This window comes from Sciurus carolinensis, chromosome 3 (genome assembly GCF_902686445.1).
Source record: "Sciurus carolinensis chromosome 3, mSciCar1.2, whole genome shotgun sequence".
Lineage (NCBI taxonomy): Eukaryota > Metazoa > Chordata > Mammalia > Rodentia > Sciuridae > Sciurus > Sciurus carolinensis.
In genome coordinates this window covers 51,237,518-51,255,872 of record NC_062215.1, presented here as the reverse complement: position 1 = coordinate 51,255,872, position 18,355 = coordinate 51,237,518, and the positions used below count along the sequence as shown (strand labels likewise).

The 18,355-nt window shown below is 39.7% G+C and overlaps 1 protein-coding gene across 3 annotated transcripts in view; it reads right to left on the bottom strand.

The window, feature by feature from the left end:
* The window catches only part of Myh10 (myosin heavy chain 10), a 141,136-nt gene that overhangs the window by 31,503 nt on the left and 91,278 nt on the right, over positions 1 to 18,355 (bottom strand). For 2 of the 3 annotated variants that reach the window (XM_047546634.1, XM_047546636.1), the window contains exons 16-24: positions 17,129 to 17,191; positions 8,108 to 8,301; positions 7,894 to 8,015; positions 6,111 to 6,180; positions 5,863 to 6,023; positions 5,127 to 5,235; positions 4,891 to 5,022; positions 3,771 to 3,977; positions 164 to 301 (exon numbers count right to left, since the gene is read on the bottom strand). In XM_047546634.1, coding sequence (XP_047402590.1) covers positions 164 to 301; positions 3,771 to 3,977; positions 4,891 to 5,022; positions 5,127 to 5,235; positions 5,863 to 6,023; positions 6,111 to 6,180; positions 7,894 to 8,015; positions 8,108 to 8,301; positions 17,129 to 17,191 — 1,196 coding nt within the window. The remainder of the gene's footprint in view (positions 1 to 163; positions 302 to 3,770; positions 3,978 to 4,890; positions 5,023 to 5,126; positions 5,236 to 5,862; positions 6,024 to 6,110; positions 6,181 to 7,893; positions 8,016 to 8,107; positions 8,302 to 17,128; positions 17,192 to 18,355) is intronic. The other variant, XM_047546635.1, reaches the window with a different exon arrangement.

Here is an 18,355-nt window from a genome sequence, read left to right as displayed (position 1 = left end):
TGAATACAGTGCCTCACACATGCTAGGCAAGTGCTCTATCACTGAGTCACAACCCCACCCCAGATCTTGGGAATTTTGTTTGAGCACACATTTAGTAAGTTTGGTATCAACACAGATGCACTCAGGACTCTAAAATCTGCTCTTCATGAAAATAGTCTCTTACTTTAATAAATTTGGAGTTTTGGTCCTCAAGAAGCAAAATTTCCTCTTCCATCTTCTTGATTTTAGCCTCTGCCGTCACCTTCTCCAGCTGCAGCTTCTGCCGAGCCCCTTCTTCCTCATCCAGTTGCTCTTCCAGGTCCTGGCAAAGGAGAACCATGGTCAGTCTCCCCGTTTCTTTCACCATAGCCAACTACATATTAGATGCACTATAATGAAATACTTGCATTTGATTCTCCAATGACATTTTAAAAATGAGAAACATTTCTACCTTCTACAAGTACAAACTGGGTCAACCCTTTTGGAAGCCAATAAGGCAAAATATAGCAAGCTTTGAAAAATGGGCCTTTAAAAAAAAAAAGTGGGGCATTTCTTTTAAACATTAATTTCAGGAAACTGTCAGATGTGATTTGTATAAAAAGTGTTATTTGTAACACTGAGGCCTTATGAACTTGTACAAACAAGTGTTGCTTAACAACACTTGGTAATTGTTAGTACATTTGTAAAATGGAAAAACAATTAAAATTCATATTTTCAATAATAATTTGAAATGCAAGGAATATGAATAATATGATTACTATACAGTCTAACTTAGTTGATTCAATTATACATGTTCATCCAAAGATGAAAGAGAAGATGAAAACAATGATTTAAATAGTACTGCAGGTCAGTGAGAAATTAACTGTTCAGATGCGCCTAATACTACATGAGCAAGTCACCAAACTGAGTGGAAGCCTTGCCTTTCCACTTATTTTTACTATAACCCACTTATCTTCATTTCACTGCGTAAATTATTGTGTCTGATAAATATCTGTTAATGAACAGGGTTGTCCATACAAATCAATGTATGGCCAATTTAGCAAGCTTTAAAATTAACTGGCTAAATTATTTGTTCATGACTAATTTTAGAATGAAATCCTTAAAAAAGTTAAAAGGGATGATCTTTGTATTATAGAGAACTTCAATCACGCATTTTAGCACACGGAGGAGCACAAGCCCTGCAAATTATGCATCACCCCCACTTTAACAAGCGTCAGCTCATGGTCCTTCTATTTCGCTAAAACTCCACCTTCTCCCTTCTCATGCTGGCTTTTTCTGAAGCATATTCCAGACATCCTGTTTAGGTTTCCTGAGAAACCTTCGTGCTGTATCTTTCTAAGATAAAGATAATTTTAAAAATGTTTGTTTAAATCAAAATGCAAATCCATCTCACACGTCTCCTAACACTCTTAATTTCTAGGTTCTCCTACACTTTTTTTCTCTCTCTAGGTTATTTTTCCTACAGTTTCTTGCACCCTGTATTTTGCTAACTGCATTCCTGTAGCACAACAGTATGTTCAGTATAATTTCAAAATGAATTCATATGTATATACATATTTATCTGTTGAGAAAAATGCAAGAAAAAATAATATGTTGAATGGAGATGACTAAGTGGAGGAAACTCTAAGTATTATTTTAAGCTTTTTGGGTTTTCTACAATAACGGTTAATTAATATTAATATTGAAATCATAAAATTAATTTAAAAAACCAAACCAAACAAAATGTAGTTCTGGCTGAAAATGGAGCAGATCAGAAATTACCCAAAGTCTCACATGTGGGGAAAAAAGGCAAAGGGTCACCAAGGTAGGGTGTTCCTAGGGCCATGAGATTAATATAGAACCTCTGACATTATATAAGAGAAAAACAAAAAACCCTATACTTCATAATTTAATAACACTATAAGTAGTTTTATAATGTATTTGAATGAATTTCATGTCACAAAAGCAGCTAATAAATTAAGATAATGGGTAAATGTGAGGAAGTCTTGAAGAAACCATACAAAATGGAAAGCAAACTCTGCTTCTACAAGGAGAATTCTAAATAGAGAAATGTAAACATTTTATGTACAGCGGTTAAAATTTGGAGTTACAAGAGAGGTTAGGGAGATTGGAGATGAATTTAGGTGTCCTTTCCCTATATAAGTAAAATATTACTGAAATGAGTCAATGCTCTTCAACAAAAAAACCATAACCTTTGACAATGCCATCAGGGATGACTCACTGTGGTTAGTGTAGATTCTTCTAGATCTTCCAGATAGTCCCATAAAAAGTCATACATATAAATTTAAGAGCTATATATCTATTTTTAAATTAGATCTTATTTATATATTCTTTTCTAACTACCTTTACAAGTATATTATAAATACCCATGAAAATAAACATCATTTAATTTATGAGTATATTGTATTACTAAGATTTAAAAATCTCCTCTTATTGAATAACTGACTTATCTTTTGGATAAAAGATTAGAATTAACCTGTTCTAAATGAATTCCTAATTCTACCAATTCCTATAATTAGAATTGCTGGATTAAAGAATATGTACCTTTGTTTTTTTTTTCAGTTTTTGTCATATTCTGCTAACCTATGATGGGATATTTGAAAGTTGTTTGTGTTGAGGAATAGGAGAGAGGTCAAGTGTCTGGTTGATTTACTGTATGGCATATTTACTAAGAAAATAATATGATATTATTTGTGGTTTTGACAAATCTCTGAATTGTTTGTGCTGTGCAAAGATAAGTTATGGGGTGAGAAAAATATATATATATATTTTTATTTTATTGTAAACAAATGGGATACATGTTTTTTCTCTGTTTGTACATGGCGTAAAGGCATACCATTTGTGTAATCATAAATTTACATAGAGTAATGCTGTTTGATTCATTTAGTTATTTTTTTCCCTTCCCCCCCACCCCTCCCACCCCTCTTTTCCCTCTATACAGTCCTTCCTTCCTCCATTCTTGCCCCCCTCCCTAACCCTAACTCTAACCCTACCACTAACCCCTCCCACCCTCCATTATGTGTCATCATCCACTTATTAGCGATATCATTCTTCCTTTGTTTTTTTGAGATTGGCTTATCTCACTTAGCATGATATTCTCCAATTTCATCCATTTGCCTGCAAATGCCATAATTTTATCATTCTTTATGGCTGAGTAATATTCCAGAGAAAAATATTAAGGGAGAAATATTCCTGGAAGAAAGAAGAGTGGAACAGGACCTATGAATAACTGGTGGCACATAATGAAATCTGACATTGTTAGGTACATTATTATGTATGGTGGTGGGAGACAGGAGTGGGTGTATCCCAGAACACTGACAAAATAACTACCATTTATATCATTTGTACGTATATTCAACAATGTATTTCAGCTGTGCTTCATGTGACTATAGGTTATATTTCACAAAGAAAGGACCATGGAAGGGCTGATTCGTCCTACATCAGTGCCGAGTATTTCTTGGGAACCAAGCCACTTAGTAGATGCCTATCTAATGAATGGAGTCAGCAGAATTATTAATGACAATATAAAGTACCAGTTAGATCATAAACAGAATGCTCCAGACCTTTGGAGCCTTCTGACTTTCAATTTGTTTGCAGACTGTAAGAACACAAAACACAGAACACAAAAAAGATTTCTATTCAAAGTAATAAATATATGTTCAAAGAAAATCTTATTTTACAGATGGGCTTCGAAAGTAAGTACACATAACCAAGAATCTTGTCTTTTATTGATCACAAGAATCCAAACGCTTCAAATCCAAAATATACTTCTAACTAAAAACTATAAGTACCTGGATGTGTGCTTGCATTTTTTTCTTTTCATTTTGGAGAATCTGGTTTCTCTCTTCTTCTTCTTCCACCCTGGACTCCAGGTCATGGAGAATCTCCTCCAATTCCTGCTTTTTGGCAGCAAGTCTTGCTCTCATCTCTTCTGCTTCTGCAAAGAGCTCAGTTTCTGCTTGTAGTTGTTCTGCAAGGATATTCTTCTCTTCTAAAAGCTGCAATCATAATACAGGGACTAGTACTACAATTTGCATCCGGTGCACACACATGATATGTTCACACGGTTTCAGTGGTCAGTGCACATCACCAAAGAAAATGAGAGTTAAAAATATATATCATCACTGGTATGACTTTCAAATATGTTTTTGGCAACAGTAAAATAAGCTAGATGAAAACATTTTGGTTGTTCCTGTTGCCTCAGCTTCTCCTGAATAATAAGTTCATGTCGTTTTAAGAATTATAGTTCTTCTATTAAAGTAGGTTACAAGGGAACAGATGATAGGAAAGGGAAAATATTATTCAAATGTTATAAAGCTCACGGTGATTACTAAAGCCTGTCTAATATCGAGTGATATTCTTGGCCTTTAATGTTAATATTTTTGGCCTTGACACTTGTTTTTGGCCTTGGATACTGCAGTTCTATTACTACCATCCATAAACATTTCCTGAGTCTCTGCTTTGTCCATAAAGAATAACTGCCTGCAGAGGGACAGTGATACAAGACCCCTGTCCCTGGAGAAGGACCTTGTACTCCGGCATCTCATCCTTTTGCTTCTCTATTTCTCCTTGTAAGCAGACGTGGGAAGGCCACAGGACTGGGAGCCACATCTAAAACTGGTATTAAAAACAAGCTTGATGGCAAACACAATCATCTGTATGTGCAGTGAACAAGATATAGGAGATATAGGTTGATTTTAATTTATAGAAATCTAAAAGGCAAGGCATAACATATCGGTGAACTCTACTCTGAAAATGTGTCTGGTTTGGAAATGAGTGAAAATACCTCTCAGAAAATAAGATGACCTGGTAGGAATATCTCTTTACTTGTCATTAAACACATGGGAGATGCTGTCTGTGGAGGACCCAGGCCAACCCAGACAGCCATGAGGTCTGAAGTCGTGCACACACCTGTTGGTGCTTCCTCTCCATCTCCTCAAGCTCCCCTTCCACCTTTGTCTGCTTCTCCTTCACCTTCAACAGCTCTTCATCTTTGGCCTGAAGTTCTTCCTCCTGGCGAGTCACTTGTAGGAGGGGCTTCACCTGTAACCAAATTGATCAGTTTATCATCATGTTTCTCCAGGACGTCTAAATGATGAAGCTCTGCTGTGCAGGAAGGGGTCTGGAGAGATGCCGGCATAGCCCACCTTTGTGAATACCCGCCACCACTGCCAGTGTCGCAGCTTCAGATACGCTGCGCAGTTCCGCTGCAAGACCTTTAAGGCACTTAGTTGTTGCTGCTTCTTGGCAAAGGCCCTGAAGAACAGGAAGAAAGACTAGGTGAAGAAAAACATGTTTTAATAGCTGTTGTCATACAAAGACCTTCTAATGGCAGATGTTCCTATCTGGCTAGTGGCGAGTGAGTCCCAAGTCAAGTCCTTGGGTGAGATGCTCAAGGAAGTGGCACCAGGCCTTGCAATCATCCAACTCACTGGTCTGCCTGGTCCACCCCAGGCATCTGTCACTGATTCCTGCACCCTTCTCCTCCTGTCATTCACACATACACACATGTGAGTACATGCCTGGACTGGAATAAACATCCTATATTCCTGAGGCAGTGAAGACAGTGTGATGACAGAAGGTCCCCTGTTTTGCTTTGCTGGTATAGTCTCTCTCTCCTCTATTCATGGAGCCAGTCTTACCATTGAGATTTTGGCCTTAGAAAAGGTTTCTCAGATGAACTCAGCTGAAGCAGGACTCTTAGTCCCTTTGTTTTATGTCTTGGCCCCTCTGTGTTTCCTAAGTGCAATACGTGGTTATTCAGAATGCCTGTTTTACTTGGTGCTCTCTTCTACTAGAAAGCAACTTCCACGCTGACAGAGACTTCATTATTTCTCCTGCACCCTTGCATCTCTGGCAAGCAAGTTTAGATCAGCCACTTACTTTCTGGCCAAGTAACCTCTGCAGACAGCTTGGAAGAAGATAATGATATCGGTGATTTTCAAATCTCTTTCTTCCTCCAAGTGTGCCAAAACTCCTGCTCTGAAAAATATCTTGCTCTGTCCAATTCTATATAAGTTTGGGTCCAATTCCAAAGCTCGGATCTAAGAGAGAAAGAGTCTGTTTATTTTTTGCTGAAGAAAAGATTATATTGATAGTTGAACAAGCCAGAAAAATCAAGTAAAGCTTACCATTCGCTCACAGGCCTGTTTGCCATCCATGAAACCCTTAGGAATAGCATTTGGAGTTAGGATCTCATATCTGGAAGAAAAGATTCCAAAAGATCTTCTGTAGAAATCTGTGAACATACTTATTTACTGTTAGTTTTGCTCTAATAGGCAATAAAATGATACACAAATTAAGGGCAAAGAAAGAAATGTGCCAGTTTTAATCTGAGGTTCTCTGAAGAGCTAATTTGTATTTCGTATAATAAGAAGCAAAGTAAAAATGAGATTAATTCTCCCAGATCGAAGTGTAGGTTTAGGAGGGTGGGGCAGAGGAGAATCAAAAGCATGATGTTTTAAAAACTTTTGTTTTCTTCATCTGCCACAAAATTTTCACAATTTTAAGATGCAAAGAGTATCTGACTGTTTATACTTCAGAGTAGTTGATTTCTAGAAATTGACTAGATAACAGGAAAGGTTGTAAGGGGGATGTCTATGGGCTTTTGTTGAAAACACTAGAAATCATCAGGTAACAGCCAACATAGTCCAGGTCTGGTGCACCTTGCTGTATGTAGTCATATCTTAATCAGAACAACTCTAGCACAAAGTCAGGGGCTATATTAAAGGATGAATCCTAACTATTAACTTGGTGTCCAGGATGCCAATTATGCCCCCTTCTTTTACTATTAATAAAAGATGAAAATCTATCAGAGTGTTTGTCATACAGTGGGGTCATAAGAGTGGCTTTCCAGAGAACACATAAAGATTCAGAGGAGCTTCTCAAGTTGATTCTATCTGAAATAGTGGGAGAAAGGGCAGAAGGTCCTTTTGACTTGGCAGCCCTGTTTCTTTCTTGGAAACAACAAAAGCTGTCATAATTTGAAATTTGATCTCCAGAAAAAAAGGAAAATAGGAAAAGTGACTAAATTAACTATTAAGGAAGATTATCAAATCAAATTTGAAAATAACTATTGCTCATCACATTTGTATCAATTTCTATTGCACACTGATCAACCTCTTCCTCCCCCCTTTTTAAAAATTCTTTTGTAATCTAGACTATATCCTTCTCTATTCTAAAGGACAGTAATTGTGTGCGCACATAAACAGGAAAAAATAGATACACAGACACACACATGTGCAGATAGAAACTGAAAAAAGATGGACAGAAACATCCCAAAACGCTTTCAGGAATTATTCCTGGATGGTTTTTATTTACTGTTGTCTTCTCTTGCATTTTCAAATTTTCTTAAAAGGAACTTATATTACTCATCTATTTAAAAAGATCTCTTTCTGGGAGGGGAGGGGGGGAAGGGAAAAAATGGCAGAATGAATCAAACAACATTACCCTATGTAAATTTATGATTACACAAATGGTATGCCTTTACGCCATGTACAAATAGAGAAACAACATGTATCCCATTTGTTTACAATAAAAAGAAAAAAAAAAATAACTTTATAAATACAAAAAAAAAAAAAAATAAAAAAAAATAAAAAGATCTCTTTCAAAATAACTATATTTCAGGGAGAACTATCTGAATGAGTAAACTATAGGTTGCAGCTCTTTGCATTAACCTCACAGCTGACTTTAAGGCTCTGAAGACAGAATGTCTCTGCGCACCCACAGCAGTTCCTACACCCTTTCTATAAAGAAGGCACTCAATTTTCCTAGGTACATATTGTCCTTTTGCTATGTAAGGAAATGAAAACTATCCAGGGAACAAGGAAAATGGTTTCCTTATTAAATCATCATTTTCATTCATATTAAGATAAGCTTTGATATATATGGAAAAAAGGTAAAAGTCAGCAATACCTCTGTCTGAATTCCTGGAAAACTATCCGGTTGGGGAACCCCTGGCGACAGATCCTGATCCCTTCCAGGACACCATTACAGCGAAGCTGATCTAGCACTAGGTGCGGATCCAGTTTTCCAGCCTAATCAAGCAAACAATAGTTTTCTAGTTTAATCTTCGTCACCTGACCTCAATCAACTTGAAACACTAGCATATGTTTTGCCTTCCACGTACCCGCTTCTCGTGATTTGGAATGATGCAGCGAACAAAATTAGGGTTGGTGTTTCGGAGAGTTGCCATCAGCTTGGTGAGGGATTCTTTGTAGAGTTGCCCAACAGTACGAAACATGCCCTTCTTGGTTTTATATGCAGAGCCAAAAGCTGTCTCAGTCATACCAGTGACTTGATCCAGACCCACAATACGATCCACTGGTGAGAAGAAAAAAGAAATGGAATCTGAGCCAAATCTGACTCTTTGGAAGGGGAAGAAAAGACAGTGATAGTGTAGCAGCACAAGCTTTGTGAACAAATGATAAGAGGTGCCATATAGGTAAGGCGGTCAGCATAATTAGACACTGCACAAGCCGTGGAACTAACAGCCACACACTTATATGGCGGGATATCGCAGTGCTTCACAAGTCCAACTCCCACACCTCAGATGCCTCCCACTGCACTAACCTCGGGAACGGGGCAGCTTTGCTAACAGTCTGCCTGCTACATTTGCAAGTGTTTGGTCAATGAAAGGTTCTTGGCTGGCATTACTGATACACAAACTGATACTGTAAAAAATCTCCAAATAGGAAATGGCTCATAAAATATACATAAAAACATATGACTATACAAATCCTTTGAATGACTCTGCTCAAAGATCAGAGACCAGGGTTATTTCTTATTAGATATTAGATTTTCAGTAAGTAAAGCCATTTGAGTTTCAGGAACAGATGCAGGAAGATGAGATGATAGTTCGGATTTTGAGCAACGTGTAAACTTTAGCTATTGCCTTAAAGTATGAACAATACTTACAAAGGGCGCAAACAAAATGGGAAGAACTCTTGTGAAAAGAACCAATGCCTAAGCTTTCTCTCTGGATAATGGCTAGACTTCTCAGACATTCCTCTATTATTCAAGCAGCTGATATTTTTACATTATCTACAGAACACTTCTAATGGTGAAGTTAAAGAGTGCACCAGTTGCTGGTGTATTTGGTGCATGATGTGCATGTGTCCCCATTAAACGAACAAACAAAAAACCTGTTAAAATGAATGAAACACAATGCTGAAATATTTTTAAAGCAATCAGAATATCAATTGACCTGCCCTTGTTAATGCTCCCCTCGACTCTAACAGCCACCTCATTTCTTTCTGTTTCTTGCAACAGAGGCATGTGGGGATCTGGTACTGAGTGAAGGACTTTGTGTAAGATCTCATTTGATTCTAGACTTTGAGTTTTTACAGAAAAGAAAGTAAAGTACCTGCTCAGGTTAACAGGTCTGGAATGGAAGTTGGAGGAGGGTTGTTTGGAGAAAGCCGGGTAGTTTCAGGCCCAGGCATGCAAGTTATACTACAGTTGCTCCCAGTGAAGCCACCAGACTGAATAGCGGAGGCAAACCTTGTGCCTGAGCACTGGAGTCCATCCACCACCTCAGACGCTCCATTCTTCAACCTCTCCCTCATCACGTACCCTAGCAGAAACAGCATCAAACCCCACCTCTGGTGTCCATGAACAACAAAATTCCCTTGCCCTTGCTTGGGCCCACTTCTCCTTGACTCCTCGGAGCCCAGTTTCTCTCTAGAGTAGTTCACAGGCTTGCCACTTCCATCTTCCCACATGAACTTCCTCCATGTTGGCCAACTGGCCTCTAGCCCAGCCTCCTCACCTCCTCCCCAGGGTGATGCCCACCTATTGATGTCCAGTGCTTATATTACTTGACCCTGGTATATTGACCTGTTAGCATCACAGCAGCATTCTAAGAACCTTCCCCAGCTCTTGGCCTTTTTATGACCCTCAGCTTCTTCAGCACCCTGTCTTCTGCTAGTTCCTTCAGTCTCAGGGTCCTTGAGGACTTCTCCCCCACTGTTCCTGTACACTGTGGGACTCTCTAGAGATCCAAACTCAAGTCACTTAAAATTCTAGAATATGGTTAGATACAAGCACAGATATTGACCCTCTGCTTTTCTCAAGCCATATTCTCAGCCCAAGAGAGCTCATTTAAGACTCTAACTAGGCAGACCTGGCTACCCAGCTGCATTCTCCTTTCACAGGCACCTCTGCCTTCTACACGTCCCTGTGAAATGCTGCTCATGTCTGCTTTTCCTCAACACTGCATTTCTGCTCCCTGCACATCTGGCACTAACATGCTTGATACATGTTTGTGCAAATGTGAACTAGACATTAAAGTCATGTAAATTAAAAGTAGAAATGCACCAAAGGAAAAGAACAAGATGTTATGAGAGAAATGAGCGGTCAGAGATCTCTCTGCAGAGATGCCAATTAATAGCCAAAGATGAAGAACTAGCTAGTGAGAAAGACTGTTCCAGTTGGTAGAAAGTCCAAGGGCAGAAAGACATGAAGGGAGGCCATCGCCATCCTGAGCAAGGACAGCATAACACTCCTCTGGCTGCTATGGACAGAGTGGACTGAGGGAAGGGTTGGGCAGGAGTGGAAGTGGGGAGACCAAAGGAGCCATGGTAGTAGGGTTGGCTTGGAAGAGAACCAGTGAGATTAAAGAGGAGGTAGATAGAGAAGGAAGATTCAAGACATATTCTGGTGGGAGGATGCACTTGCCTCTGTGATTTTCTGGCTCTGCAAAGGAAGATGAAAATTTCAAGAACAACTTCTAGGATTCTGGCTTGAGCAACTGAGTGGCAGGCAGGTGAGATCACGGGTGAGACAGAGAGAGAAGCTGGTCTGTGGCTGGGAAACACACTCTCCCATCAAAGTGGAGGTGAGATACCAGAGACAAATGAATGTTGTAGCCTGCTTCGATGAAGAGAGGTCTGAGCAAGAAAGGTAAATTTGAGAGTGGTTGACTTATAGATACTATTTAAAGTTACAGGACTGGATAAGCTGTCTGAAGGGAAAACAGAAAAAGAGATGAGGTCTGGGAGTGAGCATCAGGGAGCTGGGTAGGGGAGGCAGCGCCAGACAAGGAGGAGGAGGGGTACCCTGGCTGTGCTCTTCCTTCTGACCTGGATTCTGCATTTCTCCTAGCTCCTTTCTTCCTCTGGCCTCATGCCCCCCATTTCATCCTCTGTCCCTGGATGCCACACTGTTCTTTCCATTTATACCTGTTGTCCCAGTGCAAGGATTAATAGCCATTTCTAAAGGACAAAACTGAGAATTAAATTCCTGAAATTTCTCCCACGGTCTGTCAGATATGGTCCAAATAATTTAGCCCAGTGACACAAGCACAGAGATGAACTTGACCCAGAGTCAGAAGCACCTGCCAGCCATGAGCCCTGTGATCTGGAGGCAAATTCCCCAATGTCTCAGCCTCAGTTCCTCCCTGTGAAATGGAGTTGGGGACTTCTATTCACTGAATGGGGAGGATCTGCAAAGCATTCCAGAGCTCAGTGGCAGCGCCTCTTGCGGCTTTCTTACACAATCCCTGAACTCCAACAAATTGGATGCTCTTCCCTAAGATGCAGTGACTTTCTATTCCATCCTTTTCTCTCTGCCAACCCCCTCCAATCATCTTGGCAAGCTCTCCAACAATTTTAAGTTGCCATTCCTGTACCTAACCTCAGGAGGTCTTCTTTTTCTTTTGTGGTGCTGGGGAATGAACCCAAGGCCGTGCCCATGTTAGGTAAGCGCTCTACCCCTGACCTGGGGGTACATCCCCAGTCTTTTTTGTCTTATTTTGAGACAGGGATTTTGATAAGTTATTCAGGGTGGTCTTGAACTTGAGATCCTCCTGCCTCAGCCTCCCGAGTAGCTGGGATTGCAGGCCTGCAGTACCACACTGGTAATCATTAAAGTCTTCTTCTTAGTCTCTGGTTACCACCCCACCTAAGTAGTCCACCAGCTCCTCTAAGCTTCAAATTGCCTAAGGATAGATACCCGGGACTTACCTCTACACTATTCTATGCATCTTCTCTGCCCAACAAAGCTCCCCAGGGAATGCTTCCCCAGCATCTCATACTCAGGATCTGGGAGCTGTTTCCAAGGTCTCTCTGACCCTGACAGTCAGCTAAGATGACCACTACTACCTCCCCATCCACCCAGCACTGGATAGAGTATGGTGCTTGGCACCGAGTGGCTATTTAATAAGTACTTGCTGAAGGAACACCAAATTTACCAAAAGAATGAATTATACTATCATCACCAAAGAGAAAAGAGCACTGGGTTCACTTTGCAGTATGTCGACCTGTAAGGGCAATTCTTACACACCACATGCTGCCAATGTCCAACACTGTCTATTCCCACAGACAAAAATAAGCAAAATAAACCCGATTTTCAAATTTAATTTTAATAAGAGTAATCAAAAACTAATATTCAGGTTCTTAAAAAAATGAATGGTTTTAACTTTGATATTATTATTTTTAACTTGGTGAAATTTAAAATTTTAAACTTGGTGAAAATCTACTAATAAGTAAAACTATCTTGTGGGTAATAGAGAAACACTTTGGGAACTTTATTAAACGATTTGGGCTAGAATGCTATAAAGTCTGACTGCACTTTAAAATCAAGACCCAGAAAAGCTGCTGTTTTAAAAGAGTATTAAGAGTATTTTCTTGGGGAAAACGGTTATAAGAGTAGGAAGCAAGGAAGGGCAGAGAATGTACAGCCAAGATCTAGCAGCAATTTGCAGGGAGCAATTCAGTTCCTTTGGGATCTAACGTGGCCCCTGAGCCTCAGGATGTGCCATAGTCACTGGCTGAGTGAGAACAGGATTGGTTGTCGTCCCACCACAAACTCTTCTCCCTCAGGTGTCAGGAAAACTTGGTTAGGGCTACTGGTGAGCATTTAAATTATTAGCTTCCCCAGAAGCCTGAAAAGGATTAAAAGTATTTTGCACTGACAATTTATTAATCTATAAAGATTTCAATAGTCAGACATCAGATGGGTTCCATATTCATAATTTAACAGAAAAAATGGAATTTGTCATCTATGTCATCACAAAGCTGCCATACACAGTTTTATATGAGGGATATTACTGTCTACTGCTGGAATTCTTAATGGTCCTTCTCGGGAACAATCTAGGAGATAGAAGGAAGATGAGATTTTTATGTTTTTCAAACTCAGTCCAAATACTATGCCACTAAATTTAATTTGAAATGTTTAAGCCAGGTAGTCAGAAACTCACTCTAGCTAGTATAGCTAGAAACCAGGAGTTGGCTGTTTATTTCACTGTTAATTTCAACAGCCTCTGCATGCAGCACCATTCCAGGTTCTCAGTACTCATTTAAGACAATGTCACTCTAACAGACAAAAATGTTACCAATAGTTAAAACCATATTCAGAAACAAATATTAAACTGCTCTTAATTCCTAGAAACAATCTTAACATCAAATAGTGTCTCCATAATGCCTACATAGTAACAACAAATTTACAACCATTGTATAAAGGCTGCTGCAACCAGTCTGTTACAGTAATTGCTTTAGAGTATTTGGAGATTATGAGAAAAATTCCAGGAAGTCCAGAGGTTGAGTTAAGGAGAAAACAATCTTTCTTATTCCAAGTTCAATAAGCTGAACTTCCCTTCCCTGTGGATGTTTCCCCATCCCTTTCAGAAGCCCAAGGTGACTGGCAAACAGGAAGTTCTCTTCTCCCCAGGGTGGCTGCTGCACTATTGTCCTTGCTTCCCCAGCAGGTCCCCATCCCAAACATAATACTGACAGCCCAGCATGACTGCCTATTAGCTGGGCCATGGGACATTGTGCATAAAGGTAGACTTGCATTAAATAAAAACCAAGGAAATATACACTGAGCAAATTTTTTTTTTCATAATTACAACAACAACAGTCACAAGGGTGCAACAACAGCTGCAGCAGCTGCAGGTATGGCAACTGCAACTCTCCCAGATCACGTATACTGCACAGCCCATGCATCAGGGGCACGAGGCTCACAAGGACTACGAAAGCCAAGTGTCATCATCTCCACTTAACCTCAGGAACTCTAGCTGCAGTACCCAAATGCTACTTCTTCTTGAATTCCCAACTACTGGTAAGACTCAAGATACAAAAATATGAAAGAGTAGAATACACTGCAACAACAAACTTTCATCCATTCAAGATGATGACAGTTGAAGCACATAAATCATCAGATCCAAACCACAGATCCTAAGGTGGCACTTTATGTCTAAAACCTATAATCCTTAGATTCAATGCTGCCTTTTTTATCAGTCATGTTGCTTTATTCTAAGTGGAACTGCCTTTAATGTATTACTGGATTAAAAAAAAAAAAAAAAAAAGACTGCTTCAAAGCTTTTGAAGTCAGAACATCCAACTGCTATGTTTTAAGCATGGCTACAGTAGAAGTCTTTCTGCTCAATTGTGGTGAGCAGGTAGGTAAGAATCCAGTGGCGATCACAGGATGAGGGGAGCCCTGGAAGAGCTGTGACACTGGGCAAGACCTCCAGGGTTGGGGACCAGTCCCTCCTTGGTGCTTCTCAGTCTCAAGTTAATTGCTGCTCCTTCATTTCCAGGGCTGCTTCTATGAAAGAATGAGAAAGGGGTGGGAGGATCCGCTGATCTACTAACAATAAAAACTTGCTTCATGGCTCTTCTTACATTTTCTTTCATGGTACTGTTTCAGATCTGTCAGCTGCAATCTAGCACATGTGAGGGTTCAAAGAGCCTAAATGGTGTTACTCTGAAGGAAACCGCAGGTACTAGCCAGTATTAGGTACATAATTGTCCCTCCAGGCTGGTTGGGTCGGGTCTAAAAGCCATTTGACAGTTCTCTAACCCTTTAAGTCCAAAAGCCTGACTCTAACTTTGAAGTTAGAATCCCTCTTTGCTACTTAGTCTGCTTGCATTCTCCATGACTGGTTAATCTCAGAAGTCCAGATTTTCAAAACAGATGTGGAAGAAAACAGTCTTAAACATTATAGCAGAAACCTGTGGGACCTCCATGTTCTGCTGCTAGGAATACCCTTTTCTCCCGCTCCTTTCTTTTCTGCATCTGTCCTTTGATGCTTTTGAAACCTCCACCTCAGTTTCTCATTTTTATCCTCAGAAACCTACATGCTCTTCATTTTCCCAACATTACAAATGTGCCCAGCAGCACAGGGGGTCCATATTACCTTTGTGTGACTTCCTTAAACAGATGCCCGCTAAAGGTCAGCTTGCCACAGGCAATCACAACCTGGGTCCCCAGGAACCCCTTCACCAACTATTTTCTGAGAAAACACTGAAAATACCAATATCCTATATTTTCAGTTTTAAATCTCTTATACTTCCCTGTGGTTTCCTCAACCGATAAACACATAATGAAGAGAGAAAGATTTTACTGTAGAACTATTATACACCACTTCACAGATCATATTTGGCCATGGTAGATGGACAGGCCTCCATGAAGAAGAAGAGATTAAGACTTGCTTCACACTTGGTTCAGCCAAGTAACTCAACCAAAGGCCACATCACAGAGAGATAGAGCCAGGGACCTCTTCAGCACCAAGGTAAGAATGTGTGTTCACATGTGTGTGTAGGGTGGGGGGTTGTGTGCTCATTTTCTGTTTTCTCATTACAATGAAATCATCCAAGAGTGGCTCTGTACTGAATCCTGTTGGTACAGAAAAATGCCTGGACCATGCACCCCAAAGATCATGGTTGCACAGGAAAGAGCCTCTGTACTTTAGGGGAAGGAAAGATCAGGGTGGGAGTGTTGCAGGAAACTGGGAATGGGATTGCCACCCCTCCCACCCAGCAATTTTCTCACTTAAGGACTCATTCATGGTGTGCCTTTGTTGTGCTAGGTACTGGGAAATGACAGCAATAGGCCCTTGCCCTGCTCTCAAAGACCTCGAAGTCTGGAATTCTCTTAAAAGATCAGAAATCCAAAAGTAGGACAGAGGTTTAATCTTAAGAGGGAGATATCCAAGAGATTTTGACTTTTTGACAAAGCACAAGTCCGAGGCAGACCATAAGCTGACAGCTGGTGCTCAGCTCGCTCTGTCTCTCCACGTCCTTTCCATTGTCAGTGCTCCCCAAGGCCCAAGGTAACTGAGTGTGCAGGTTTCTTTCTTTGGGCTTCTGTGCTTCTGTGCAATTCTCATTCCAGCTCACATTTTCTTTGGTACAATATCCTCCCCTCCCACACCGAGCTTGCACTCTACTTCTTTCAGAGTATATGAGCTAGTATATGGCAGGAATCTTGAGTTGGACTAAATTAGGCACAGTCGTTTAACATTTTAAAAAATAACTCTGGAGATGAATTTAAATATCAATATTATCATGTTCCAAAATTCATAAAGGAGATTTTTATAAGATGAATTTGGCTTTTTCTTTGAATTCTGCTACTTGCCAATTTTACTAAACAATTGGAAAGCTGGGTGAGTTACATTTTATATTGGGCTTTGGGGGTCCTTCTAGCCATCATTGGCATGTATTTTAAAACAGGACTGGGAACTCAAGATTACCAAGCTAAAACATTTTGACCTCAATTTGAAGTTCAAAGTATAAATTCTAACAATATTACATCTTAGTCTTGAGCTACATCTATCAAATCTTGTAGAGAGATTCAGGGCCCCCAGTCCAACTAGCTAGATATGCATACCAATTCCAAACCAAAGTTATAACAAGACCAACATACCTGAGATAAATATGTAATTATTTGTTCACAAAATGATAGAGACTTAAAAAGAGAAAAACAAAAAGAAAAATACTCCTCCTTGGAATTCCTTAAGAGTTAAAATTTAAAGGTGACTCAAAGACAAAGGAGATGTCATTTAGCAGATCAATTCATAACAATTCCCTTGGAGGACTGTGTATCAAAATGGTGCTATTGGAAAAGGTAGTGACATACCTTTTAATATGCAATGCTGTAAGTGCTATGCATAAAATAAGAAGCAATGTATAGGCAGCAGCAATTGAATTGTTTATGCACTCAAACAGTTGCCTTGAAGTGTAATAAAACTGAGCATGAAATGAAAGGTTCATGCAGCCTATGAGCAAAACAAAAACAGAAACCCCAAACCCAACCCCAACCCCCCAGTGTACCCTGCCCTCCCCAGCCACCCTGCCAGCCCTCCCCAAGTTTTCTCTGTGGGCTTAAAACCCTTCTGTTTTGGAGGCTACAGGCTGTATACATTCACCTGGTGGCTCATGAAGACCAGAAACACTGTCATAGAAAGAAGCTCTCTGAATATTCTGAATCTCTAAAGCAGAGAAACAGTAAAAACAGGAGGACAGAAGAGCAAATACACAAACACTTCAGTTAGTGTGAAAGACATTTGACATCACAAGTAAACTTTGAAACTGGGCTACAGAAGTAGCCAGTCCAGGGCAAATCCCATGCAAACATTACTGTTCAGAGAATTTGCACATTTGGACAAAGTTCTTTATAAAATAAATTTAAACTGAATCAAAAGAGCATATTCTCAACTCTAGGTGTGAGCATTATATCATACTGATGTTCAATGATTACCCCAGCTAAGTGCTGGAAGACAGTTAAGAGTAAGAAGATACTAGTTGAGTTGTCTATCATAAAAAGATCTTGCAATTAGTAAATCAGGACAAGACTGCAGTTAAGTTAGAGTACTGTGGCAAATGTAAATATTAGTGGCTTTCATGGTCAAAAATTCATACTGCTGTGAAATTTTAGTTCCAATACAGATTTTGGAAACATAATGTACTTCAAATATGAATTACTGAAAGATTGGTAACTACATTAAAGATAACAAAATTCAAGTTCTATGTTGCAAAATGTTAAAACAATTTCAAATCCTAAGAAATCAATCATGAAAATACCCTAAGAGGCACATTGACATGAAAATGCAAGCTTTAATTTTCTGTATATAAGCCTTTAAGAAGTGGCAAGAAATCCTATGCAACTGGTAGAGAGATCCCAAAACGTCTTTTAGCAAAAAGTAGGACACTATGAATCTCTAGGGCAGGGCTGCCACCAATACATCTTATTCCTCTGGGTTTGGCCTTGAGAAAACTCTGTAAACCCTAACACAAACTGGATTTAAAGACAAGAGGTCTTATACTCAAGGCACTGTGTCCACAGGCAAGTTATATGAATATATCATATATCCATCCTTCATAGTCAACTTGTCATTTTTCTGCATTTGCATTTCAGTGGCTATGAAAAGAGGCAACTAATTAGGTGTTAATCAAGTGTTTTTCCAGGGTTCTTTTTTTCATTTTTCCTTTTGGTACTGAGGATTTAACCTAGGTGCTTTGCCACTGAGGTACATCCCCAGTCCTTTTATTTTTTATTTTGAGACAAGCCTCACTAAGTTGCTGAAGTTGATCACAAACTTGTGATCCTCCTGTCTCAGCTTCCCGAGTCACTGGGATTACAGGCAACTAGGGCT